This window comes from Macrotis lagotis, chromosome 1 (assembly GCF_037893015.1).
Source record: "Macrotis lagotis isolate mMagLag1 chromosome 1, bilby.v1.9.chrom.fasta, whole genome shotgun sequence".
Lineage (NCBI taxonomy): Eukaryota > Metazoa > Chordata > Mammalia > Peramelemorphia > Peramelidae > Macrotis > Macrotis lagotis.
The window spans coordinates 264684533-264712152 of NC_133658.1; the positions used below are offsets into that span (position 1 = coordinate 264684533).

At 39.1% G+C, this 27620-nt stretch overlaps 1 protein-coding gene across 2 annotated transcripts in view; it reads left to right on the forward strand.

The window, feature by feature from the left end:
* The window catches only part of ZNF831 (zinc finger protein 831), a 110162-nt gene that overhangs the window by 26903 nt on the left and 55639 nt on the right, over positions 1-27620 (forward strand). For both annotated transcript variants that reach the window (XM_074210370.1, XM_074210369.1), the window contains exon 2: positions 22687-26893. In XM_074210370.1, coding sequence (XP_074066471.1) covers positions 22724-26893 — 4170 coding nt within the window. In that variant the 5' untranslated portion in view covers positions 22687-22723. The remainder of the gene's footprint in view (positions 1-22686; positions 26894-27620) is intronic.

Below are 27620 nucleotides of genomic sequence, written 5' to 3' on the forward strand. Positions count from 1 at the left end.
AGGCACATGATCTTTGGGAACCAAATTGGAAGGCCAAAATTCAAAAACTCTAAGTAACATTCTTCGAAGTATTAAAATGAGAGCTTTTTCTCTCAGAATCACTCCAAGATGATAAAATAGCAGAGTATGTCCTATATATAATTATAATTAATTGAATAGAATTGCATTTTTTAGAACTAGATGGAATTTTAACCCTCTGATTTTGTGCTAGTAAGATCATCACTCATAGGCATTGTTAGACCCATTTTATAGACCATGTAATGTAATTCAGACCCAGAGAGTTTAAAATGAATAAATTCAAATAATTAATTTTTTTAATTACCTGCTACAGGCTTCAGATATAAAGATAAGAACCAAAACAGTTCCTGTTTTCAGGAAACTTACATTCCATCATAAGAGACAACATGTACAAATATAAATTCATCCAAAATAAATACAACATTATTTGTGGGGTAAAGGAAACACTGGTGGTGGGGCAGGGATCTACAAAGACCTCATGTAGGAGTTGATCTTAGCAAGGAATGTGGTATCATAGAAAGAGCATTGGAGCATGCTATTTTTCACTTTTTCTCTTATTTTTTCTTTCTTTTTTGCATCTTCTTGTACAAAATGACTAATATAGAAATGTTTTACATGGTTGCACATGTATAACCTATATCTGATTGCTTACTGACTATGGGAAAGGAGGGAAGAAGTAAGGGATACAATTTGAAATGTACAATTTAAAATAAGTTATTAAAGAAAAAAAGAACAAAGAACACTGACTCTGTAGTCAGAGAATCTAGGTTCAAATGCTGCCTTTGATACTTCTTTCCTTAACAAGTCACTTACCCTCTTTGAAAGTCTGTGTTATCATTTGTATACAGATTGGGGGATTTAGACTAGATGAACTTTCAGGTTCCTTTCAGCTTTAAATCTGTGACTGTGTGAGTCTTTTAAAAGTTAATTTTAGGGGCGGCTAGGTGGTGTAGTGGATAAAGCACTGGCCTTGGAGTCAGGAGTACCTGGGTTCAAATCTGGTCTCAGACACTTAATAATTACTTAGCTGTGTGGCCTTGAGTAAGCCACTTAACCTCATTTACCTTGCAAAAACAAAAGAAAGTTAATTTTATTTATTCCATTAAATATTTTCCAAATACATGATAAAAAATTTATAATAATTTAAAAAATTCTTTCCTTCCTTCTCATCCTTCCCCTCTCCTTGAGAGGTCAAGCAATATATAATTGAATGAGTCTAAAAGGTGATAGTAAAGAGAGATTTAAATGATTTACCCAAATTCATACAGCAAAAGCCATACGTTGGCAATGAAGAGTAGGCAAATTCATACCCACAGCTCAATATTGCATGTTATGTAATTATGTCAGAAGGTCAATGTCTTTAGCTTCTGTTTAACTGAGTAGGTATTTCTCTCATCAACTCAAATTACAATTTTTCCACACCTTTGTACATGCATAACTCAGAGATATTGTGGGTTTAGTTCCAGACCACCACAATAAAGTGAATCATATGAATTTTTTGATTTATCAGTACATATAAAAGTTTTGTTTATACTATGCTATCATCTATTAAATGTGCAATGGTATCATGTCTTTAAAAAAAGTACATGGCCTAATTAAAAAAATAGTGCATTGCTAAAAAAAAGTTGCTATCATCTGAATCTTCAGCAAATCGTAATCTTTTTTGCTGATGGAGGATTTTGCCTCAATGTTGATGGCTCCTGATTGATCAGGATAGGGTGGTATTTACTGAATTTCAGGCTGGGCTGACTGTGGCAATTTCTTTAAATAAGACAAAAATGAAGTTTGTTGCAACCACTGACTCTCCCTTTCATGAAAAATTTCTCTGTGGAATGTGATGCTGTTTGATAGCACTTTAGTCACAAAAGAACTTCTGTCAATATTCTCAAATTCTGCTGCTGCTTTATCAACTAAGTTTCGGTAATATTCTTTAATATTGTTGTGTCTCAGGAAAAAGGTAGACCCAAGGAGAGGGAGAGAGATGGGTAACAGCTGTTGGGTGGAACAGCCAGAATATACACAACATTTATCGAGTAAATTTGATATGTTACGTGGACTCAGTTTGTGGGGTCTCAGAACAATTATAACAGTAGCATCAAAGATCACTGATCACAGATCATCAAAACAGATAAAATAATAATGAGAAAGTTTGAAATATTGCAAGAATTATCAAAAAATGACACAGCAACACAATGTGAGCACATGCTGTTGGACAAATGATACTGATACACCTGCTTGATAAAATCTGGTAAAAAAGGTTTGTAAAAAAAATAAAAATAAATTTAAAGAATGTAATATCTGCAAAGTACCATAAAATGAAGCACCATGAAATAAGGTATGCCTGTAAATGACCTCAATGAGTTCCTATGACCAAAAAATGCATCCCTTCATGCCAATCTTCTGGTGGTAAATCTTTCTACTTTTAGCTAGGGATACTTCTCAGGCAAGAGGTACAGCCCTGGGCCTATATCTGGAATCTTCTCAGGTTGGAAGACCTTGCTAGAGCTTTTGCCCTGCTAGCTAAGCCTTGAAAAACCTGGGGCCAGTCACCTCCTTAGTATAAGGAGCCACTGAAATGGAACTTAATAGTCATTAAAATATTTAGATTTTTGGGTAAGATAATATATAAATTATTTTTTCATTCATTATTAAAGAATTTAGGTTATATACCAAGTTTTGGCAATTTGAGAATGTCATTTGACAATGACAATAATAATATCATGAACAATAGTAGTGTTAATAGCCATAATAATGATAGTATTAATCAGTAGTAGTAGAGAAGGGACTAAAAATGATATCTCTTGCCTCCTATTTATCAAGTGAATGTTGATCCTTTTAGATCTTAAGTTGATTTATCCTGAAATAGGTTCACATTGTATCTTTTGGGTTACAAGGTTTTTGAGGCCAGGGATTGTATTTTATTTATATTCCAAAGAAAGATGAAAGAGTAGAAAATTCACTGGATTTGCATAACTTGCATCCTAAAACATAGGTTTCAATTTTACATAGACCAGGTTCAATTTTGGGGGACTTCTGGGAACTTATAAGTTTGATTCATTTCTAGGTTTCTGCATATCCCAGAGGAGGAACTTGGATCCAAATCTTCTTGCCTTTCAATTAGTTCTCTATTTAGACAGCTTGGTAGTAGAGAGAATATGGCTCTGAACCAGACCAGTAAGATCTCACCAGTGAGATCTTAATCCAAATCCAACCTCATAATTTACTAGCTGTATGGTTCTAGGTATATTGCTCAAATTTTGTTTGCCTCAGTTCCTTCATCTGTAAAATGAAGATAATAAAAGCAATTACCTCCCAGAATTGTTATAAGGATAAAAGGAGATAATATTTATAAAGCACTTTACAAACCTTAAAGTACTATATAAATTCTTATTATAGGTTTTTTATTTTTTGCAAGGCAATGGGGTTAAATGGCTTGCCCAAGGCCACACAGCTAGGTAATTATTAAGTTTCTGAGGTCAGATTTGAACTCAGGTACTCCTGACTCCAGGGCTGGTGCTCTATCCACTGCACCATCTAGCCACCCCAATGCTTGTTATTATCATTATACTCATGGGAATATAAGAAACCTTTATGTCATCCTCCTCAAAAGGCATCTAAGCTCCTAAATTGCCAGTGCTATTCTTCTCTTTTCAATGAACCTCACTTTTCCTAGGACCTATGAAGTGCTCAAGATCTATAGCAAGGTATAGTAATGCCTGTGTTTGAGGTTCCCCTAAAAGGGAAACAGGCTTGCTGGAGAGGCAACAGATTTTCCTCTTAAACCTCTATGTTCATGTATCTCATAGAAGTAATAGAAGATATGGCCTTGGCTTGTTCCCCATTATGACTATGTGATAATTAAAAAATGTTTAAGAGATGTGGTTTCTGGGTAATTTAATTATTATATTAAAAAGGTCAAAAAAGTTATTAATGAAAGGATGGTCATTTGACCATCTCTTTTATAGCAAAGACAAAGGTGGTGGATTCAGAGTTTAAATACTCTTTTGGAAGAGGAGCGGCAATCGACTCTGATTGGTCAACCACAGGAGATGTTATAGGAGGGAGGCTATGCTAACATGAAGGGGTGAGAGTAACATCATGTCTCCCCTGAACAGAGAAACTCTCTCTCTCTCTCTCTACTCAGACCACCCTCAAGCTTTAGCTCATCTATTCAAAAAACACATATACTAACCAAATCTAAGCAGAACATAATTGCTATCCTACCAGGGTGGGGTCTTAGTCCAATCTTCATTATTAGCACTGCCCTTCAAAGAGACAGAACTTTTAACATCATACTTTTATAAGGGGAAAACTGGATCTCCCCAAATTATTGGTTATTAATAATCATTTCTCTCAACTATATTTTTTGTTGTTTCTCCAATTTCAAGGTCACCTGGTTACTTTCATTCTCATGTAGTCTTGTCTTAGGAACCTGAGTAAACTTCTTCTTATCAGGAAGTGGGGTTCAGGAACTCCCCTCCTGAGGGATTGGTTCTTCCACTAACATCTGTTCCACCATTTTGCCATTGTCTCTCCATAGCTGCCCTCTCTGGGGAACTTAGAGGTTCTACACTTGTTTTTCTGGGGTCAGAACTTCCTGGGGCATAGATAAGCTGCTCTCCTTTCTCCCCAGTCGGTGTTCTGTGCATGGTTTCTTTCTTGATCTTCCCTTTGTCTAGTCTCAGTTCTCTCAAGTCAATCAGCTCCTGTTTTCTGGTCTCTCTTGTCAGATTTCATTGGTTCCCTTTAAAGGCAAAACACAAGGGGTGAGCTCAGTTATTCAATAGTCATGATGAAAACAGTCATTTCTACTGTAATATCAATAGGCTTATTAGTACCCAGAACAGGTATATTTTCACATAGCTGTGAAATTATCCCAAAGGTGATGTTAATACATTTCTGTCCACCATACCTTATAAAGGGAGTTATCTTCAAGATCAGACCAATCCTCATTCAAGGTCAATGAAAGGCCTCATGTATTTGACTTTGTTAAGTTGGTCGACTTCCTGATTACACCCACTATACTTGCATGGGTTTGAGTCAAGGTTTCAGTATTTACTAGCCAGATGATATGGGTAAGTCATCTGGTCTTTCTATGCCATGGTTTCCTTATATAAAAAAGAGGAATGGAATAGCAATACTCGTAGTTATCTAACACACACACACACACACACACACACACACACACACACACACACTATTGTGTAGAAATAATGCACAGGATCTCACATAGAAAATTTTGAGAATTTTATATTCTATTATTCAAAGTGTGTGTGTGTGTGTGTGTGTGTGTGTGTATGTTTGCTTGTGCTATTTGATATGTGGGGAGGCAACTTCTGGAAACTTTGAATCACCAAATATAGCATTTGGAATTCTCATTCCAACCCTTCCTTCTAACTCAGCAGTGTGCATATGTTCTCATTCCCCCTCCCCCACCTTGCTAATTGTTGTAATTATATAAAGCAATAAATTACTGGAATGCATTGTTTTTTAGATTTTTGCAAGGCAAATGGGGTTAAGTGGCCTGCCCATGGCCACACAGCTAGGTAATTATTAAGTGTCTGAGACTGGATTTGAACCCAGGTACTCCTGACTCCAGGGCCGGTGCTTTATCTACTATGCCACCTAGCTGCCCCTGGAATGCATATTCAAAAGCACATTATTTTAAACCATAAACAAATAAGCTAATATATAGTCTACCGGTGTAATATACTATTTTATTTTATATATTTATTAGCCCCAAGGAAGCTTGAGGCTACTTGATCTACATGGGTCACATAATAATAAGGTTGGTCTTATGGTATGAAGTTGATGCAGATCTCCTTCATGTTATACAGGAAAAGTGGTGGTAAGAATGTGAAATGATCTAGAAACCAATTTATAAATTGCACTATTTGTACAATTTGCATTATTTTTCATTATAGTAACAACTGTTAGTGTGACCAAGGCCATTTTTGTTAAAATAATAATAAATAATAATAATAATAAATATCAATGATATAGGCATATGTCAGAATAGATATGTTCTTAATCTGGGATTAAAAGATCTATATTTAAATCCTGCCTTCAGTACTTATCTAGTTGTGTGACAATGGGCACATCATTTCTGCCTCTTATTGCCTATATAATGATGCTGAATTAAAAAAAATTATTTATTTAAGGCAATGGGTTTTAAGTGACTTGCAGCTAGGCAAATTGTTAAGTGTCTGAGGCTGCATTTGAACTCATGTCCTCCTGACTCCAGGGCCAGTGCTCTATCCATGATGTTGAATTTTGATTGACAGAACTTCATCAGTATATCCAGGTCCATTTCTCTGATTTTGTCAATTGGACAAAAATGTCATTAAGATCATTACCTGCAGGGGAGGCTAGGTGGTGCAGTGGATAAAGCACCGGCCCTGGAGTCAGGAGTACCTGGGTTCAAATCCAGTCTCAGACACTTAATAATTGCCTAGCTGTGTGGCCTTGGGCAAGCCATTTAACCCCATTTGCCTTGCATAAAACCTTAAAAAAAAGATCATTACCTGCTTTGATGGTAAATTATTTAATTTGAAAAGGTTATAAGCCAAGAGTAAAATTGAAGGGAGAGTTGGTGGGAACCTTTTGGTTTAGCCCTTGAGGCTAAAATGCAACAGGATATGGACTGCTCTGCTGTTTACACTAATTTTGGCCTGACAATACTAAGAAAACAGTTTCTCCACCAGCCAACACTGCATCATCTATACGTGAAAAGCAAATGGAGAAATTTTGAATGCTGTGGTTAAGTTCATTTACTTGAGGGGTATACTTTTCAGGGATGTATACATAGATGAAAAGGTAACTAGATGGTGCAGGGGATAGAGCTCCATCCCTAGAGTCAGGAAGACCTGACTCAAACATTTACTAGCAGTATGACCCTGGACAAGTCAGTTAACCCTGTTTGCCCACCTTTCCACATCTATAAAATGAGCTGGAGAAGGAAATGTCAAACTATTCTTTTATCTTTGCCAAGAAAACCCTAAATGGGGTCGTAAAGAGTCAGACATGACTGAAACAACTGAACAACATATAAATGATGAGATTGACATATACTACGCCAGAAGTAGCTCAGTGTTTGGTAGATTCCAAAAGAAAGTATGGAAGAGAAGTATTAGACTATTTACCAAATTGAAGGTCTATAGAGGCTTTATATTGGCCTTATTACTGTATGCCTGGAAAACTGGACAGTTTACCTGTGCCACTTGAATTGTGAAGAGATGGGATTAACATTTAAAGAAATTTGATTAAAGCTGGAGAACTGTCCTCTCTTACTAGACCACTTCCTCCAAAGTCAAGTAGGGCTAAATTTGGAGTTACTTCGGAATGACTTTTCATTAGTGACTGATTTTATACATCTTCTTCCTGCCTTCTTCCCAGCCTCTCCTTTTCCTCTTTTCCCTTCCCAAAGTGGTCACACTTTGGGGATTTTATTAGAATGGCACTATGGGAATCAGCTCAGTGATAAACTAGCTTGATGGTCTCCCAATCTCCCAGTTCCCTAATTCTTGTGTAGCATCACTCTGATTCCAAAGAGTTAAATGATTAATTGATTGAAAATCCTCTGATTGAGACTGAATGAGACTTATTTTCACTTCATTAAAGTATGGATGAGTGAGCATTTTATCACTTGTTTTAAGTAAGGTGGGTTACTTGATTGACTTGCTCAATCACCACACCCTATAAACAGATGAAGATACTAAAGTCCAAGAAAATCAGACATAGGCTGTTGCCTATAATCTATCTATTTGTGAAGGGCTTAGACGTTGTCAACTGGGGAAAATCAGCAACTTCACACAGCTAGTTTTGAAACACTAAAGCGTTGGGAAATTGTGAGGAATGAAAGGGACATTAAGATAGTCTGAGTAACTGTTAAAGTATTAGACTGAACCTTAAATATGATAACAAAGGGGCTAAATATTTCCCCTATGCTCTCATTTGAAAATTGCATGGGCATAATCTTAGTGGTTTATTTTTACTGGGGCAGGTGTGTGTTAGTTATATCTGTCTGAACTTAGAGATTTTAGAACCCAAAGGGTTCAGAGATGCATCTCACCCCTTCTTATTTTAAAAATGAGGTTGTTGAGTCTTTGAGATTTCCTCAAGGACATAATATAATAGCATAATAGTGACAGAATTTAAACCCAGATCTTCTGCTTCCAAATTCAATGCAATTTTCACTAACCTCCCCTCTTCCTTCTCTATCCTTCCCTTTAGATATATATAATCTCTCTCCCTCCCAATTTTTCTTCTACCCCTCTTATTTTATTTTTAAAATCATATTTCCCCTTTGAGACTTCATATGTAGGTATTTTAATAATGTTGTCCTCTTCAGAGTTTGCATTTGGATCTTTTCTTTCTCCATAGTAGCTCTTTATGGTCGGGGCTTTTTTCTGTTTCTTGATCATCTTAAGAAAAAATCCTGGGGTACAGGGGAATACTATCCCAAGCTTCTTGCAAAATCAGGGACCTGGTTACTGACTTTCTGCTCTGGGTTCTGAAGTGCTGGTACCACATACCACACTGGCATGACCCGGCCTAGTCATGTCTGTTATGCCCTAAGTTCTGGGGCTGACATCCTGCCCGCTTTGCCATTGGCCTATTGAGCCAGGATGCTGATTTGTACTTGGGTGCTGATTTGTACTGTGGCTATGAGCCTCCTACTGGCATACCCTGATGCAGTCTGCCCTAGGCTCTGTTCCCAATTTACCCCAGGGAGACCCTCCACATTGTTTCACTTAGTCTCGTTGTGGATTCTCTCATTCAAGAATTCTTCAGAGGCTTGATTTAATGTTGTTTTCAGGAAAACTGGAGAAAATTCAGGTAACTTCCTGGTTTCTCTATGCCATCTAGTATCTCTCTCTAGTGGCAGTATTCCACTTCAGGATTTCTTCTGTTTTGTGCCATTTCTTTGTGGGTAAGTCAGAATTGAACACATTGATAGGTTATTTGAGTTTGAAGGGATCTAATGTTATCTAGTATAATTTCCTCATTTTACTGATGGGAAAACCAAGGGTGAGAGTCAGCAATTGACATGCTCAAGCTTCTGCAGTTTGCTAGCATCAGAGATGGTTCTAGATCTCAGATCTTGAGAGAGATCTTGACTTAGAGCTCTGTTCTATAGTTATATTGTATCAACAATAAGAGAGGAGATAGAACAGTTCATTCTAATGATTCTAGGAACAGTTATTCCATTCCATTTCTCCTGCTTTAGATGCATAGCAATTTCCAAAGCAGTGGCAGATTAGCTAATAATGCTTTACTGTTATTGTAAAGTAGTTTTTCAATCTTGTTCAACATTTCATGACTCCATTTGGAATTTTCTTAGCAAAGATATTATAGTAGTTTGCCATTTCCTTCTCTAGCTCATTTTAAAGATGAGGAAAATAAGGCAAACAGGGTTAGGTGATTTGCCCAGGGTCAGAGATAAGATTTGAAATCAGAAGGATACATCTTCCTGACTCCAGACCCAGCATTCTATCCACATTGCCACCTAGTTGCCCCAGCTAAAAAGCATTAGGCTTTTATTCCAAATGTTCTGATTCATACAAGGGAAACATAAAGACTAATGTCACATCAAGGGGACATTAAAGGGAATGAGAAAGAAGAAAAGACAAAGATACATCTGAATTATAGTCATTAAAGAGACAAAGATACAGCCCACTCTCCAGAATGACAAGATGCATTCATGACTCATTAGAGAGACCCATGTCTCGGGTGAGATGACTTTAATGCCCAAGGCAGGAGGTAGAAGAGACAGTTGATTCAGGTGATGCCAGGTAGATCATCGCCTACATTAAGATAGATTAGAAATGCAGATGAATACCATCTATTTTATAGTGAGGGATGAGGTCATTAGAAGGTATGTCTGCTGTTTTCATTCCTCTAATGTTATAAGCAGGAAACCAAGATGTATTAAGTAGAAATCTAAAATAAGCACATAAAGAGTTCTGAGTTCATTCTCACAAATAGTGAAGTATCTGAACATTCTCTCAGTTGTATGCAGTGCATCTCTATTAGTTATGAAGAATTATGTTTCCCAAGATATCATGTTGATATATAGCAGGCAGAGCACACTGCACATAATCTAAGGATTGGTTACCTATTCATTATCTAATCTTGTCACATGGAAGAATTCAGATTAAAAAGAGGTCCAGGAAAATAGCAGGGCAGGAGTAATAAGTAGAAGGAAGAGGGGGAAGATCTAGCAGACATAGTCCATATGACCTTATGGATTTCAAAGAGGTCCCCCTGCACAGAGGTTTTTGAGATTACCACAATGGTTCAAGTTATCTTGAAATTATAATATTATAAGCTAACAAAGCCAAATAGTGATTACTCTCTCCCCCTCTTTCCTTTATGTACAAGAAGTCAGGGTTCTTTAAATGTCTCCATTGTTATTTCCCTCCAGTAGTTCTGCTTAATCCATTACTTCCTCTCTTAGACAACTGCTTACCTATTTCATACATTTTTTGGGGGTCAGTTAAGTTTAAGGTATCAAGGAATTGCTTTTGACTCCAGCTTCCCAAATTCATCTTATCTTAAAGGAGAAAAAGTGAAAGACCTGAAAAGACTGGCCTGTAGTGTTACTATGTTGATTCCTATCCTCTATGCTTCTAGCATTTGCTGATACTCCATCATGATGTGAAAGTGTTTCTTAGTTCTCAAAGGCTATACAAACTGAGCAAACACTTGTACCTAGTAATTTTTGGACCAAGGGAGAATTCAATTGGGGTGTGTGTACTTGGAGCTGCATTTAACATACAATAGATATGACGATTCTTCTGTATGACTGAAGAAACTTAGAGATGTATCCTGATTTGAGGAACTGAGAAACTGGGAAGTCCATTAAAAGGAGGCAGGTATTGGGGTTGAGAATAAGAGTAGAAGCCAGATACTGCTGTAAGGTGGGGAGAATCCCTCCCCACCTGAATTAATGAAATCATAGAAAGTTTGCTATCTAAATTAAATTCATCAGACAATTAATCAAATGTAGCCTTCGTTTGAATAAGTTCCTAATCAGTTTGGAGGATTATAGTTCTTTGAATGAAAGTAGATGATATCACATTGGAAACATCTTTTGGTTTGCTAAAAGATATGGGTATGTTTCTGGGCCTATTATAAAGATGTGGAAAGATGACAGAATAAAGCAAGAAATTACCTGACTCTCCCAATAACCTAAAATAATCCCCCAATTTGAATTTTAGAGTGACAGAAACAATTAAAAGTCAGGGCAAATCAGTGGTTCAGATTTAGACAACCTTGGAGTACATTAGGAGAGATCTGACCTACAGGGCAGTGATCTGGCAGAGAGTACAGTGCAAATACCAGCAGGTTACTAGACAGCTATTCTGGGGCAGCCCAGGCTGTGCCTGCTACTGAGGAGGATTGAGTACAGGCAGGTGAGTATCATTACAGATGGGCAAGTCCTGCTGGTTGTGATCATTCATAGGACAGTGGAGTCCTTGGTTTTGGTTTTTGGGCATAGGAATGAACTGTTATGTGGCTGCTGGAGGCTGGTGGTGTGTTGGCAGCTGCACAGATGACCCTGGTTGGGAGGAGGGGGACAGAGAGGAGTACGTGAAGTCATTCATAAATCAAAGCATAAATCAGAAGAGCAGTGATCACACCTGGCATTGGATCATATCACATTGGAAGAAATAAAAAAAGACCCCCAGTTAGAGCTCTGAAAACAACAACTCAAAAAAGCTAAAGCCTGAGATATTATTCTCACACCCTGGGAGCAGAACCTGACCCTAACAGCCAAGATATAGGTATATTTTAAAAATTAATAAACAACAGAAGAAGTACTACTGATCATTACTCTAGTGGTACAGAAAATAAGATTCAAACTCAAACTTACCAGAATACAATGAAATCACTTGTGAAGCTTCAAAAAAAATTGTAAAATGATCACAAATCTAAAGAATTCTTAGAAGAGCTTTAAAAGGACTTTAAAAATCAAATAAGAGGGGTAGCAGGAAAATTGGATATGCTCAAATAGAAATTTTAGTTTTGAATATGAATGGGATGCAAATGGAAATGAATAGCAGAATGGATGAAAAATTAGAATCTGAAAATATATATTGTTTACCAAAAAAACTCATGTTTAAAAATGAGAGGCACACAGAGAGAAAAATAAAGGGCTAGAGTGGTATTTATTATGCTTCAACTAACAAAATAAGCAGAGATAGCAATCCTGATCTCATACAAAGTTAAAGCTAAAATAGATTTCATTAAATCAGATGAGTAGAGAAATTATATTATGTTAAGAGATATTATAGATAATTATAGATAATATATAATACAAATATTATAATTACTTCAATACTAAATATACATGCATCAAATCCAAACATATAAAGGAAAAGGATTATAGGTGGAAATAGATAGCAAAACTAGAATAGTGGAGGACTTCAACCTTTGCCCCTCCAAAAAAAGATTAAGCCTATCAAAAAATAAATAAGAAAGAAGTCAAGGAGAAGAATAGAATCTAGATAAGATATATAAGATCTGGAGAAAATTGAATGAGAACAGAATGGAATATACTTTTTTTTTCTCAGCAATTTATATGGCTTCCAACTTTCCAAAAATTGATCATATATTAAGGCATAAAAAGCCTTATAATCAAATGCAGAAATATTAAATGCATCATTTTTAGAAACTAATGCAGGAAGACTACATTGGAACATTGTGAATTAACTATAGGACTCAGCTCTTCAATCCTAAAAGGCTTGTTATGGAAAATGTCATCCACACCCAGAGAAAAAACTATGGAGTCTGAATGCAGAGCAAAGCATACTGTGCTCATTTTTTAAAAAAACTTCTTTTTTGTTTTTTCTTTATTTCTTATTTCTGCTTTAGTTCTTATTCTTCTTTTACAACATGACTAATATGGAAATATGTTAAATGTATAAGATTATAATATCACTGTGGTGTAGGAAATGATTTAGATAAATATGGAAAGACTTGGACTGTTGAAGAAAGATGTTCTCTCCACCTTTAGATAAACAGAGGACAAGTGGAAATAGGCACAGTATGATTTTCCTATTTGCATTGGAATGTACATGTCTATAAAAACGTATGTTTGTAACTATGTATATGCATGTATATATGTGTATATGTATGTTTATCTACTTATACATCCATCTATCTATTTATCTATCTATGCTTAATTAGTCTCCTTGTACAGGGAGAGGAGGAAGGAGAAAAAAAAACAAAGTAAAAAAAGAAAACAAAAGAAAACCTACAGGGAAGGTTGGACAGAATTGAACATAATGTATAGTATTTATTATATAGGTTTTCTTGAAATGGAATTTTATTGTATTCTATTGAATTCTCTTTTATGTTTTGCTGTATAAATGATAATTTCTTTCTTATTTTGTTTTTGTTTCAAACAAAATTTAAAAACAAAACAAATAAAATCATAGAAGGGTGTTGAGTCCCTTTTCCGGACTCTTATGTTGAGTCCCTTCTGGACTCCAGGTGAGCATTGGAGGGTCAGGAGGCAAGGAAGCCAAGTTTCTCTCTATGTACACCAAGGTCTCCAAAGTGTCCAATTACTCTGTTCATTGAACCAAATACCAGTGCTTAAATACCTCTCCAGTACATAATCCACTCCCACTCCTGTGGCACTTATTAAAATAAGACTCTGATGCTCAAGGACACCAGGTGAAGATAATTTACAGTGCTCCTATACACAACAGTCCCTAACAGAAGGGGAGAATGACAGTTGTTGAAGAGGATGTGGAAAAAATGGGATAATACTTTATTGGTGGAACTGTGAATTGATCCAATCATTTTGGAGAGTGATCTGGAATCATGACCCAAAATTTATAAAACTTTGGATTCCTAATGATCCAGCTATACCATTCACTATTAGATCTATTTCCCAAGTTGATCAGGGAAAAGGGAAAAGAACATATATGTTTTAAATATTAATAGGACCTCTCCTTATAGTGGTTAGGAACTAGAAGCTGAAGGAATACTTATCAGTTGGGAATAACTGAATAATTGTATAGGATTGTGATGGAATTCTTTGTTGTAAGAAATGATGAGTAGGTTGATTTTAGAAAAATATGTAAAGACTTGCATAAAATGATTCATAGTGAAATGAGAAGAACCAAGAGAGAATGTTGTATATAGTAAAAGAAATATTATTTGAAGAGTATCACTGGCTAACTAAATTGAGTAATATGAATATTCAAGTGAGTTACAAAAGACTTGTGAAGGAATATATCATTCATTTTCAGAGAAAGACTTGATATACAGAACTATGTACTGTATTATTCTACATGTATAATTATATCAAATGATGGACTTCTCTAATATAGGGTTGGAAGAGAGGGAGGCATACAATTTCATACTCAAAATGCATAAAATACATATAAATATATTATTAAAAAAAAAAGGGAAACTAATTTAAAAAAAACAAAAAAGACTACTTTTTTGCCATTGGTTGAGTGGTGAATTAAAAGAGATTTTGAACCAGTTAATATTAAAAGAATTCCAATTCAGATGATTCTTATTCTAAAATTAAAGCCAAGTCCTTGAGAGGGAATCAGTCTTGGAGAAGGGAGAGCAGAGTTTTTCTTTTTCCCTCTCTTCCTTTTTCCACTGACCATGTCAGAGAAAGACTGGATCATTATAACACAGAGTGAATCCAGAGGGGAAAGGGGAGACGACCTGTTAGGAGCAAAAAATCCATTTGGGATCATAATTTCACCAGAAGTATCAGGGTGCATGACTCCTTGTGAATAAGAGTTGTGAAGGTTTGTACTCTACAAAGTTCTGGATCTTCAGAGCCCAGCAAAGAGCTGCACCTGAATGGGACTTCATGAGGATTCCTCAAAAAAAATGAAAGACTTCCAGTAATCAAGAGTTTTGATGGGTTTTTTTTACCCATGAGTCTCCATAATTTTGTACTTTGAGTTTGCATGGGTACTATGGGTAGCTCCAGACTTTTGGGGCCTGGAAGATGTCAGATATGGAGGGTACCAGAAAAGGGACACACTGGGTTAATGGTCACCTAAACAATCTTCATTTTATATCTAAGTGTAGAGATGTTTATCTCAGAAAAAAGAAAATTTATTTTATTCATGGGGAAAGGATATGACTGCTTCTGGATTTTCATGGAATTTAGAGATTAGAGTTGCTCTGCTTGACCCCCAAAAGGCAGAACTAGGAGTAAATGATGGAAGCTGTAGGAAAACAGTGAGGAATTATTTTGTACTGTACCTACTTCTGTTGCTATTCCATCTTAGTAAAATGTCTCTCCTGAAAAGCCTATCAAATATGACTGATAGTGAGTAGGAAGAGCATCGTGAGAGGTGGGGGAAGGGGAGACTCATGAGAAGTAAAACCCAATCTCCCCATATTAACTCTAGAATTTTGAAGGTGGTACACAGCTCCCCATGAGCACCCCAGATTTGGAATAATAGGGTCCAGTTGTGAGTGTGTCTTCAGAGTGTGTGGAAATCAGACACAATGATCTTTTTAGGTTGAAGTAGACTCAAAAGGGAAAGAGGTGGTTGCTAGGGATGGTGGCTGGTAGTGGGTCTGAAAGCAGTGTTGGGATAGGGGAAAGTGCCAATTTGTCTTCTAACAAGAGGTGTCAGAGAAGGAGCAGCCAGTCTTGAACAGGGGCCCTGCATACATAGTCAAGGGAAAGCTAGATTTCAAGGAGCCTTCAATGAACCTTCAAAGAAATGAAAGGGGTATGAGAAAAAGGTATCTAGATCATAGCCCTAGACCTAGGAGGTACCTGGGAGATTATCTGTAAAGTGAAAAGTTTGAACTAGAAACTGAGGCCTGGAAAGTGTGAAGTTATAAGTACAAAGTTAGACAGTAAGTGCCAAGATCAAGATTTGAATTCAGGGCCTCAGTAACTCATGTCAGATGTGTCAGGAGTGGAATAGAAAAGGAAGAATAGATGATTATGACTTGAGGGGAAAGATTGGAACTGAGTTTACTCTGGGAGTGAGTTTGCAATCTTGGAAGATGTGATTAGTGAAGAGTGGCCTTCCCTCCAGATTTTTCCATCATTCCTCTCCTGACTATACCTTGCTTAGAAACTGGAAGCTCCCCTGGGACCTCTTTGCCTTAACTTTCAACTCTCTTTGTGGTCTTCTTGCCCTGGTTGACTCTTCCTTTACCTGGGTCACAGTTCTATTTACCTTTTGATGGTTCGAGAGAGTATGAGCTCTGGTGGATTCTGCCAAGCTGGCAAGTTTTTAAGATTGGGTTTAAGAGATGAAGAATATGTGTGTCTCACCAAAGGATCAGATTAGTTAAGGGCAGAAAGGCTCATGAAAGGGATTTGGCTACCAGGTGAATTTTTCAGATAGAGCATCTCTTAAAGAGCTCCAGTCTATAAAATACACAAATATTTACATAGTACTTTTGCACTTTATAAAGCACTTTTTAAAAAATATTTTTCAAGGAAATGGGGTTAAGTGACTTGCCCAAGGCCACACAGCTAGGTAATTATTAAGTGTCTGAGGTCAGATTTGAACCCAGGTATTTCTGACTCTAAGGACAGTGCTCTATCCACTGAGCCACCTAGCTGCCCACATAAAGCACTTTAACATAGATTTTCTCATTTGACCCCCACAATAATCTTGTGACCCAATTGCTTCTTATACTGTTATCTTCATTTTACAAATGAGAAAACTGATACATAGAGAAGAAGTTAAGTAACTTGACCAAGATGACCCAATTACAACTGAGCTCTTGGTCCATATCTTTGACTTTTTAGTTCCTTTAGTTCCTTTGTGCTCCACTGGTAACTCCATCATCATGACTTCTTTGATGGAGAGCTGGCTTTGGAGTTAGGAAGACCTGGATTCAAGGTTGAGAGAACAGAAGCTCCTTAAAGGCATAGTGTTTCATTTTACTTTTGCATCCTTAGCACCTAGCACTGTGCTGTACACTGTAGATGTTTAATAAATGCTTACTTGCTTGATTGTATCATTCAGGGTGTTCCATTGCCTCTCAGTACCCCAGGCTCTTTTGTAAGACTATTAATTAGAGATGAATGGAGAACGTTTTCAAATTGAGAGTACCTTACCTGAAATCACAAGTTGAATAAAAATAGCAACAAAGTTTGAGTTCTCTAAGGATGTAAAGAAGGAAGGCATAGAGCCCTGGATCTGGAGGAAAGAAAACCTAAATTCAAATCTATCCCCAGATTGTTCCAAGCTCTGTAACCCTGAGTAAGTCATTTCACTTTGTCTGTCTCAGTTTCCTCATCTATAAAGTGGGGATAATAATATCACCTATGTCCTAGGGTGGTTGTGAAGATCAAATGAGACAATTATTGTAAAATGCTCAGCACAAGTCTGGCCTAGTATAAGCACTATGTAACTATTAGTTATCATAATTATTGTTATTTTTACTGTTCCATGCTATGGCCTTATGTGGCACTTGAACAGATGCTTCAGAAAGAATCTTCTGGGGTTGCCTCAATTCAGACAGAGGAAGTCTTACATCCGGCCCTGCTGAGTTATATCTTACAGGTCTGGGGAAGTTCCTCATATCGTTAGTCCAAGAACAGGAAAGGGTCAAGAGATCTCGGTGATTATGTCAGACTGATGAAGGGAGCCAGTTTATTTACCAAGAGAAACCAGGTAATTTGGCAATGAAAATTAGGGGACTCTGTGGTAGCCTACTCTGTTGTGGTGCTTAGAGTTTTTGTTTATAATGTTTTTCTAGTGTGTAATGATCTTTTTAAAAAAATCCCATTAATGGATTATAGAATTTAGAATTGTAAGAGACTTTAAAAATGATTTCATCCAGGGGCAGCTTGATGGCATAGTGGATAGAGCGCTGGCCCTGGAGTCAGGAGGACCTGAGTTCAAATCCAGCCTCAGATACTTAATAACTACCTAGTTGTGTGACCATGGGCAAGCCACTTAACCCCCTTGCCTTGCAAAAAAACCCAAAAAACAAAAAAGATAAAAAATTGTTTTATCTAATGAAATAGGCCCAGGGAGACTAATTAATAACGACTGATATGTATTTAGTACTTTAGGGTTTTTATCTTTAGTGCTTTTCATTTGGGCCATCAAGGTAGGTATAATACTTATTATTTCCACTTTACAAATGAGGAAACTGAACTGAACAGGGTTCATAGTCTCAGATGGGATTTGAATTCAGGACCCCCTGAATCTCAAGTCTAATACTTCTCTCTCTCTGTATCCTCCCAGCAATTACTGCTAGTTTTGCCTAGGCACCAGCTTAGTGGTACAGTGGGTAGAGTGCTAGGCTGTGAGGAAAAAAAGACCTGATTTCCAATCCAGACTCAGATTCTTACCAGCTCTATACCATATTGTCAGTGACCACTTAAACATTTCACTATTTTTACTGTTTCCATGTAAGAGTGGGAATGTGTGTGGGCTTGGAAAAAAGATTTTGTTTTGGTTTGGGGAAGGGGTATGACTGTAGAATTCAAATATCTGATCAACTGCCATTGGACTTAATGATTAAACTTATTCTACTTGGCCCCAAAAGGAAGGAAAGATATAAGTATTAAATGCCTGTTAAGTGCCAGACTTGGGTTAAGCAGTTTACAATTATTATCTTATTTGATCTTCACAATAACCCTGTGAGGGAGGGCTATTATTAATTCCATTTTACAGTTGAGGAAACTGAGGCAAACAGAAGTTGAATGACTTGTCTAGGGTCACATAGTATCTGAGGCTATATTTGAACTCAGATTTTCCTGACTCCAGGCCTAGCATTCTATCTGTTGCACCAACTAGAGGCCTTCAAGGCAGAACTAGGAGAAATTGATGGAATTACCTACCTAAGAATTAGAATTATCTATAATCAAAAAGAATTGTCTCAGGAAGTGGTGTGTTCCTATTGATTGAAGTCATCAGTCTGGGGTCAATTGATCTTTGTCAGGATGTTGGAGAGTTCCTTCTCAGGTATGAGTTGGACTAAATAACCTCTTGAGATTTGGTAGCATTAATTCCTTTCTATGTCCTATCATTTTAGTTTATTTGTCTTTATGATGCTTCATAACCTTGTCCATCCCTGTTCTACCACCCTTTACCTTCCATCTTCCATCTTGAACACTCCAGTCACTAGTGCCTTCCTTCTCTTGAAAGGACTATTTTTTTTTTTAGTTTTTGCAAGGCAATGGGGTTAAGTGGCTTGCCCAAGGCCACACGGCTAGGTAATTATTAAGTGTCTGAGGCCAGATTTGAACTCAGGTACTCCTGACTCCAAGGCCAGTGCTCTATCCACTGCACCACCTAGCTGCCCCGAAAGGACTATTTCTTTTTAATTCATTGCTCTATGTATATTTTATTCTCCTCTCCCCTGCCCCTATTTTGCCCCCAAGAAAATATAATGTTGTTAGGAAAGGGGCTTTTTGTTTTGTTTTGTTTTGTTTTTGTCTTGGTATTCCTATAGCCCAGCACCTGCCTAAAACATATAAATTCTTTACAAATTGAATACATGCCCCATCCAGGGATTTTTTTTTCTTTCTAGCCAACATGATCAAGAAAATAGCATCTCCTTTTCCTTGTGATGATTTCTTTCAGAATATATAGCAATTTGGTCCCCTGCCCCATTTTATTCTTTTCCTTTATTAGAACTGAAGTACCAACATAGAACATTCAAATAATATAATGATGATAATAATAATTGTACCAGCTAGAATTTCCATAATGCTTTAAGGTTTCCAAAGGACCCCAAAGGAAGATCTCTGAACCTTTAGCAGCATGAAGGATAAAAACTCTTGGAAGATGGATGGATCATCAACCAACTTGAATCTGATTTCATATAGTTCATCAGCACTCCATGTGACCTTAGGCAAGCTACTTCATTCTTTAATTTCCTGGACAACCTGAAAAATATAAAGATTAAGCCTAGTTCATAGGCTTATATAGTATAGGCTAATGAATTAGAAATGTTTTCTGCTCTACAGAAGAACTCTTTGGGTCAGCTCTTCTTAATCTTTTTGTGTATCTATAATGTACCCATTTTAGGATATACATAAATTCACAGAGGAATTGCCAAGTTTCAATTAGAAGTTAGTGAAAAATAAAGAAAAAATTCTTTAGGTCCATGTGTGTATACTCTTTAAAATCCATTCATGGACCTCATGGGGGTACATAGGTCACCCCATATCATACTTCCCCTCAAACCACAGGAGGCAGCATGGTACAGTAGAAAGAATATTGACTTTGGAAGCAGAATATCTGCCTTTAATTCCATTTCAGGCAACTAATATTGTGTGAGTTTAGGCAAGTTACTTAACTTCTCAGGATAGCAGTTTCCTAAAATGGGAATGGAAGAGGTGGGGAGAGTAGATTGGCTAGTGAGGTTTCTGGTTACAATATTTTTTTAGAAAAATCTTCAACTATTCTCTTATCAATTCATATCAGTTCTGGAACTGCTCTTATTTTATCATCAAATTTATTTTCCCTCCATTTTTTTTACTGAGAACATCCTGTTCAACTCAAAACAAAAACCCCCAAATCTCCATTTTTCAAGGAAGGGATATATTAGGATAGAGTGATAATGTTTCATGTTCTCAGTTGTTGGAAGGAATAATCAGGTCCATCCATTCATTCAGCAAATCTTTATCAAGTATAAACATTTATAAAACAGCTCTTGTTCTGGAGTATGTTGGTCTGGTCCTTTATTTAAAGTAAAATCATTGAACTATAAGGGAATTTGGAGAAATGTGTCTTGCTTAAAGTCACACAGTTAATAAGGCATAGCCAAAACTCATGTCCTGGTCATGTGATTCTGTATCCAGTTGTCTTTTTTGTATGTCCCATGTCTTCTCTAAGAAGGGGAGGAAACGTTGCCTTTCCTCATATGGAGAGCTGACAAAGAATCCTTGGAGAGGTGCTTGTTGCAGTTCATATAGAGGGGTGGTGGAAGATGTGACTTGAGGGCCACAGCATCATTTGTAGCCACAAAACCCAGTTGATGGGCATCAGCTCAGTTAGATTTAAGCTGCCTCACTCTCTGATTCCAGGAGCCACACAGGGTATCAAGGAGAAAAGTTTCTGGTCTATGAAAAGCCAGCAGAATGCTTCAGAGCTCCTACTTATGAAGAGGAAAGATATATGATTAAAATAATCTGAACCCCATTGCCCCAGAGAATATAGCTTTCCATATAAGCCAATGAGTAAATGACTACTTGACCCCCGGGAAGTTGCCCCTTTGGGGTAGCTGGATGGCGTAGTGGATAGAGTGCTGGACCTGGAGTCAGATCTGATCTCAGATATGTACTAGTTTTGTACACTTGGACAATCACTTAATCCTGTTTGCCTCAATTTCCTTATTGTAAAATGACCTGGAGAAGGATATGGCAAATCACTCTAGTGTCTTTGCTAAGAATACCTCACATGGGGTCATGAAGAGTCAGACAACTGAACAAGTTCCTATGTTTTTCATTGGTATTCAGTTAATAGTATTTCTATTAGTAAAGCCAATTGGCTGACACTGATTTCTTTCTTCCAAACTTCTAAAGTGAAAAATTTTTAACAGACTACTTATTTACATATTATCTCATGGTATGTTATTTCTCTTATGTTAGTCTTGACTTCCCCAACAAGAGTATAAGTCTCTTGAGGTCAGGGACTATGTCATAAGACCATACATAGAGCTAGGAGAACCTTCAAACTATTAACTGTCAAAGTTGAGAGGAACCTTAGCATGACATGTTAGTGCTGGAAAGAACCTTTGAACTTAAAATGTTAACTGTTGAGAAGATTAGAACACAGACTATTAGCATTGTAAAGGATCTTAGATATTAGAGCATAGACTATTAGAACAAGGTCTAGTTTAGGAAATGCCTGCTACAAGGTCTCACAGGTACACAGTGTAAAAACTGAGATCTTATATTAATCTTAAGAGGTAGGTAGGTAGGGGTTTTTGTGTGTGTGTGTGTGTGTGTGTGTGTGTGTGTGTGTGTGTGTGTGTGTTCTCAGATAACCTGTGCTCCTTGAGAGGGGTAGTACTATTTGGCTCATTTTTGTGTGCTCATAGCACCTAACACAGTATTGGTCACACAGTCAGTATTCCACACATACTTATTGAATGACATGGAATGGATAATAGTCAAATTCTAAATGGGTGAAAAGAGTGAGTGGTTTAGGGGTTCATTGGAAAGGAGAAGAGGCTTTTTTTTGAAGGAGGTTGGACTTGAGTTGGACATTGAAAGATGGGTGGGAGTTGAAGAAGTATAGAAGGAGAAGGATTTGCCATGAAAAGGGAGAAAGTAGCATGAGTGAAATTGTAGAGATGCCATGGGCTTAGATTGTTGGAGTAGGAGGCATTGATGGAAAGAGTGCTGAATGAGCAGTTTAGATCCTTTAGCTGGGCTATAATTGTGCTACAAATGAGCAGTAAAGACAAAGAATGGTGCAAGCACTGGATGAGGAGTCTGGATAGTGGGGTTTAACTTATAAAACTGTCTTCTGTCCCTGGGGCAAGTAACTTTCTGTATATGGGTTTTAGTTTCCTTAGTTGCAAAATAAGGGAGTTGGTCTAGCTGATTTCTGAGGGGAACCTCTATCATGCAGTGAATTCATGGAATTGGTTTCTCTTTAGGGTACATGTCAGCACTGAAATTCAATGATTTCTTATTTCACTGTAAACTCAGGTGTCTGTAATTGTTGCCTGCAGATCATTCCAATTCCCGGGATGCGCCAGAGGATGTGAGATGGAGGTGCCCCCAGTCAGCTCTTCAGCCACACCAGTCACAAATCAGCCAGTACAGACCCTGTGCCTCCAGGCTTCCCATGGCAGGCAGACATCACCACATCTCACTGGCCCTGTCATCTTGCAACCTGAACAAAGTCTGCCTCCGACAGTGTATCTGAAGGCCCTTACCATCCCACTGTACCCCCCAGTCCAGTCTGGATGCTTCCAGCCCAGTCACTCTCTGGTAGCCAGTGGTGGCAGCTTCAGCCTGGATAGCAGTAGCCTTCCCTTAATTTTGAGCCCCCTGCTCCACTCAGAGAGGACAGAAGCAACCCAGCCAAGGAAACCCCAGAGCCAAACACTGACTGTGAACATTGTGGGTGCTCTACCTGTGCTGTCCCCTGCTGCCTCCTGCTCAAACGCAACTGTGGGAAGCCCAGGGAAGACTCGGAATGCAGGGAAGTATTTATGCCAGCACTGTGGGCGAGACTGCCTAAAGCCCAGTGTGCTCGAGAAACACATTCGTTCCCACACAGGAGAGAGGCCTTTTCCTTGTACTACTTGTGGCATTGCCTTCAAGACCCAGAGCAATCTGTACAAACATAGAAGAACTCAGACACACATCAACAACACCCGACTGTCGTCTGAGTCTGACAGCAGCAGCCTCCTGGAAGATGGTGACAGACTGGGAGAAGCCCTCCCACAGCCCTTTAAAGCAGAGCAGAGTCGGGGGGAGGAGAAAGAAGAGGTGGGAGAGGAAGATGGGGCTCTGGAAATCACCACTTCTCCCGATTCCCAGGGAAGTGGGCAAACGGGGCCCTTAGCTTTGAATTCTTTTTCATTCAAGAGCCTGGAGATAAGACCTGAAATTTCTCCCAGTCATGGGTCCACTCTTGGGGCCTCAGACAAGGAGGTCCCATTGGAACCTCCACCCAGGGCTTCCCCAGGGCTTTTACCAGCAGGTATGCCCCAGAGATGGAAGATGCAGGAACAGAGATCACCAACAGCTAGTAAGCACAGCCAGCTGCAAAGACAGCAAGCGACCTACTCTGAGAAGCACTGGGAACTGAAGGCGTCTGAAGGGAAACTGAAGAAATGTGAGAGCACAGACTCTGGCTACCTCTCCCGCTCTGATAGTGTGGAGCAGCAGGTGCTGTCATCCTCTAGTCCTCTGCACAGCCTGTCTGAGCATAGTGTGGAGTCTGAGAATGAGACTTCTCCTGGTATCCCAAAAGGAATGGCATCAGTTGGTGCCAAAGTCCATCCTGGGGAAAAAGTAACTGCCCTGATGCTGGAGAAGAAGAAGCTGGAGGAGCACATTTCCAAACTCATCTCCCACAACAAGGCTGTGGTGGATGACACCCAGCTGGATAATGTCAGACCCAGGAAGACTATCCTCTCAAAACAGGGAAGCATTGATCTCCCTATGCCTTATACTTACAAAGACTCTTTCCATTTTGATATCAGATCTCTCAATACCACTCGGAAGAAGAATATCACTTTATGCTCTGTCAAATCTACCTTCACTCCCCTCGAAAAATCCAAGCCTCTCTTCTTTCACTCAGTCCCTACTCAATTTTCCACCACCATAGATTGTGTGCCTGTCACAAGGAGCAATTCCTTGCCATTTGTTGAAGGCACTAGAACTTTCCAGGAGAAGGCAGAGAATTCTTGGGCACCTTGCCTCTCAAAGCAGTCCCCAAGTCCTGGCTCCTCACATCATCTGCATGGCGACAGTCCCGTTACAAGGTCTATGGATTTTCCTAGCAGTCACCCTCGGGCCCTGGTCAGACAAATTGCAGTGGAGGATCTGCCCCTGAGTCATCCCCCTGAAAACCAGTCACCAATGGAAGATCACAATGATGGGAAAAAACCAAGTGGGGAGGGGACCTCTGGGAGATGCAAGGTGGCAGGAAAGAAATTCAATCCAAAAAAGCTGAAGATGTTTTCCCAGGAGAAGTGGCAAATGTATGGGGATGAAACATTTAAGAAAATATACCAGAAAATGAAAACCAATCAAAGTATCAAGAAGCCAAGGGAAACAAGGTTGCATGACATGAGAAACTTTGACTCTGTTACAAAGGAGATTGAGGATGGAGATAACATGGCAGGTCCCAGAGATACCAGGGCCTCTACGTGTGGGGGTGCTATTTCTATCTCCCAAGTCTTGTCTCCACTAGAGCCAAAAGTTGCAGATCCTGACCCTATGGTACATAAGCAAACCCTAGCAGTTTCATTGTCTAAGACTCTGAGTAGTTTTGAGGAACACAAGGGGCCTTCTCAGCTGACAGGAAGCAGTGCCCATCCTAGAGTGAACAGAGCCGGGTCATCCCCCACCCTTAGCTGTAACATCACCTCCAACTTGGTTAAACACATAGGTAGTAGCCAGAACCCTTTACCAGCTCCAAAAGGCAGACAGGTGATGGTGCCCCAGATGCCACGGGAAACCTGTGCATCATGCCCCCATGCCCTCAGTGCTGATGATAGGAAGGCTTTACCTCCCATTTCACAAGACTCTTCCTCCATTATCTTAGATCAGGAAGCTGTTCCTCCCAGTGATGGGGAAGACAAGGAAAAGTGTCAGTGGGGTCAAATGATTCTGAAACTACACAGTTTTAGTCCTGGCAATAACTTGCCAGAGTCAGAAAAGCTCCCGTCTGAGAGAAAAAAGCTGAAGGTGGAGGAACTGAGTAGTAAAAAGAATTGGATGTTCCTGGAATCAGGAGGGGAGGGGAGTAAAGTGATAGATTGCTCCTCCCTTGCTACTTCCTCAGAATCTAGGGCAGATAAAGCCCAGGGGGAAGAGAGTAGCATAGACACCAAACCAAATGAATGCAATAGGAATATTGAAGGAATCTCAGAGAGAGAGAAGGCCAGCAGTGACGGTGGTGGTGCAAGAGAGACCATGCCATCTGTCTCAGATGGAGAAAATGTGTCATTGACATCATTTTCTGCTCTTTTGGGGCTTGGATTGACAAACAAAAAAGACTCCAAACAGTCTTTTTGTGATTCTGCAGCTGTAGGAACCAGGAAAGGTACTCCCCCAGAAGGAAGTCATTTTCCTTCTTTGTTTACTGCTGCAAGTACAACTTCTGGGCTAGTCATTCCTCAAAAAGATAATGCATTTTCTCCAAAATATATCCTCCAATTACCTCAAGAAGCAAATCAAACTGAATTATCAGTTACCATGAGGAAGGAGCAGGAAAATATGTCCTTTAGAGGCAACAAAAAGACAAATGAGATTGAATCTCTGGCTGAACCTTTATCTCTCCTCCAGGCAGAATGTCCAATTGGGGTGGAGTTACAGCTTAATAGAGTACCATCCACTATGACTTTGTCATCTTATTTGTCTCCCAGACCAACCCACTCCATCAATATCCTTACTGAGGTAGCCAGTGATGGTGAGAGTCACAAACACCCCCAGCCAAGAGATGTGGCAGCAGAGATTGGAAACCCAGCAGTCCGTGAGGCGCAAGCCTCTGAGGAGATAGCAGGAAGAGTTGCCTGCTGCCCCAAACAGGTCCCTGAGAAGAAGGTTTCTTTTACCTCTGTGTACACAAGTAGCTTTCTCATAGGGACTGATATTAAAGGTGAAGGTCAGCTCTTCCGCCACCTCCATTCAGGGAGTACCACTTTATTGGTGACGTCCACATCTGGAAGAAGAGTATCTTCTTGGGATACTTCTGAACAGTTGCTTCAGAATTGGGAGTTGTGTGAGACTTCCTCAAATGGTCAGGAGCATCCTCCAGAAGGCTTGGAGGGCTCTCCCAGGTCGCTGGAGAATACCAGCATATGCCACTCACTTGAAAGTTTTTACTGCCATGCTCTTCCTGCTCAGCACCAAGACTCCCCTACCTGGCCCCAAATCAGCTTGACTTCCCACTCAGGGTACCCTCGGAGCTCGGGGGCCAGGGGCTCCTTCCCCTCCCTAAGTGCTGAGCCTCGCCTTACCTGGTGCTGCCTCAGCAGGAGTCTCCCTCTGCCAGCTGAGCAGAAGGAGAAGGCCCACTCTGTGTATTCTTCTTTGCACGTCTGTGACAATAACTCTGGAGAAGAGGGTGCAAGTTCCAGGAGGGACTTTTCCTTTCTTGAGGTGAAAAACATGACCCAGACTGTCACCTATGGATTGTCAAGTGGAAGCCTGAAAACACTGGTGTCTTCACTGTCATGGGGACAGCAGAAACAAAAGGTAACTAACTCTCTGACCATCGCCCAGGTCCTAGATTGTCAGAGCCCATAGGGACCTTAGGGGTCAGCCAGTTCAACCCTCTCATCTTACAAACAGGAAAATTAGGCCTCAAATTGGAAGCAACTTTCAGAGGCAAAAAGTGTATTATTTGTGGAAGAGATAAGAAACTCAGATCTCCAGACACCTAGTTGTTTAAATTCAGGAAATGTTTATGAAGGGCCTACCTTGTGCAGAGTTCTCCCCATTCTGCCAGTGGAGTAGAGGTCCTGGAAGGCCTGGGCAAGCTTGCTAGCTTTCTTGGTGTCATGCCTATCTTCTAAAGGCAGGCCTAACTGGTGACAAGGTATGGATGGTTTTGACCACAGCAATTCTTCATAAGAATATGGTCATAAAACAATTCTGACTAAGTTGTGGAGAAGTTGCAATCTGCATTAAGGGGAGAGAAGGAAAGGGAAGTGTCTACTATTGCTAAGTACTACTGAGCACTTTCCAAATAAGTCATTGGATTTTCACAATAGCCTAACCAGGGAGATGACATTATTATTCCCTTTGTCCCCATTTTACAGTTGAGGAAATTGAGGCAAACTGAGGCTAAGTGACTTGTCCAGAGTCATATGGGTATTAAATATTGGAAGCTGTAACAGAATCCAGTACTTTATCATATCAGGTCCAGTGCTTTAGCTATAATACCACTTGGTTGCTGGTAGGGAAAGCCACCTACATCGAG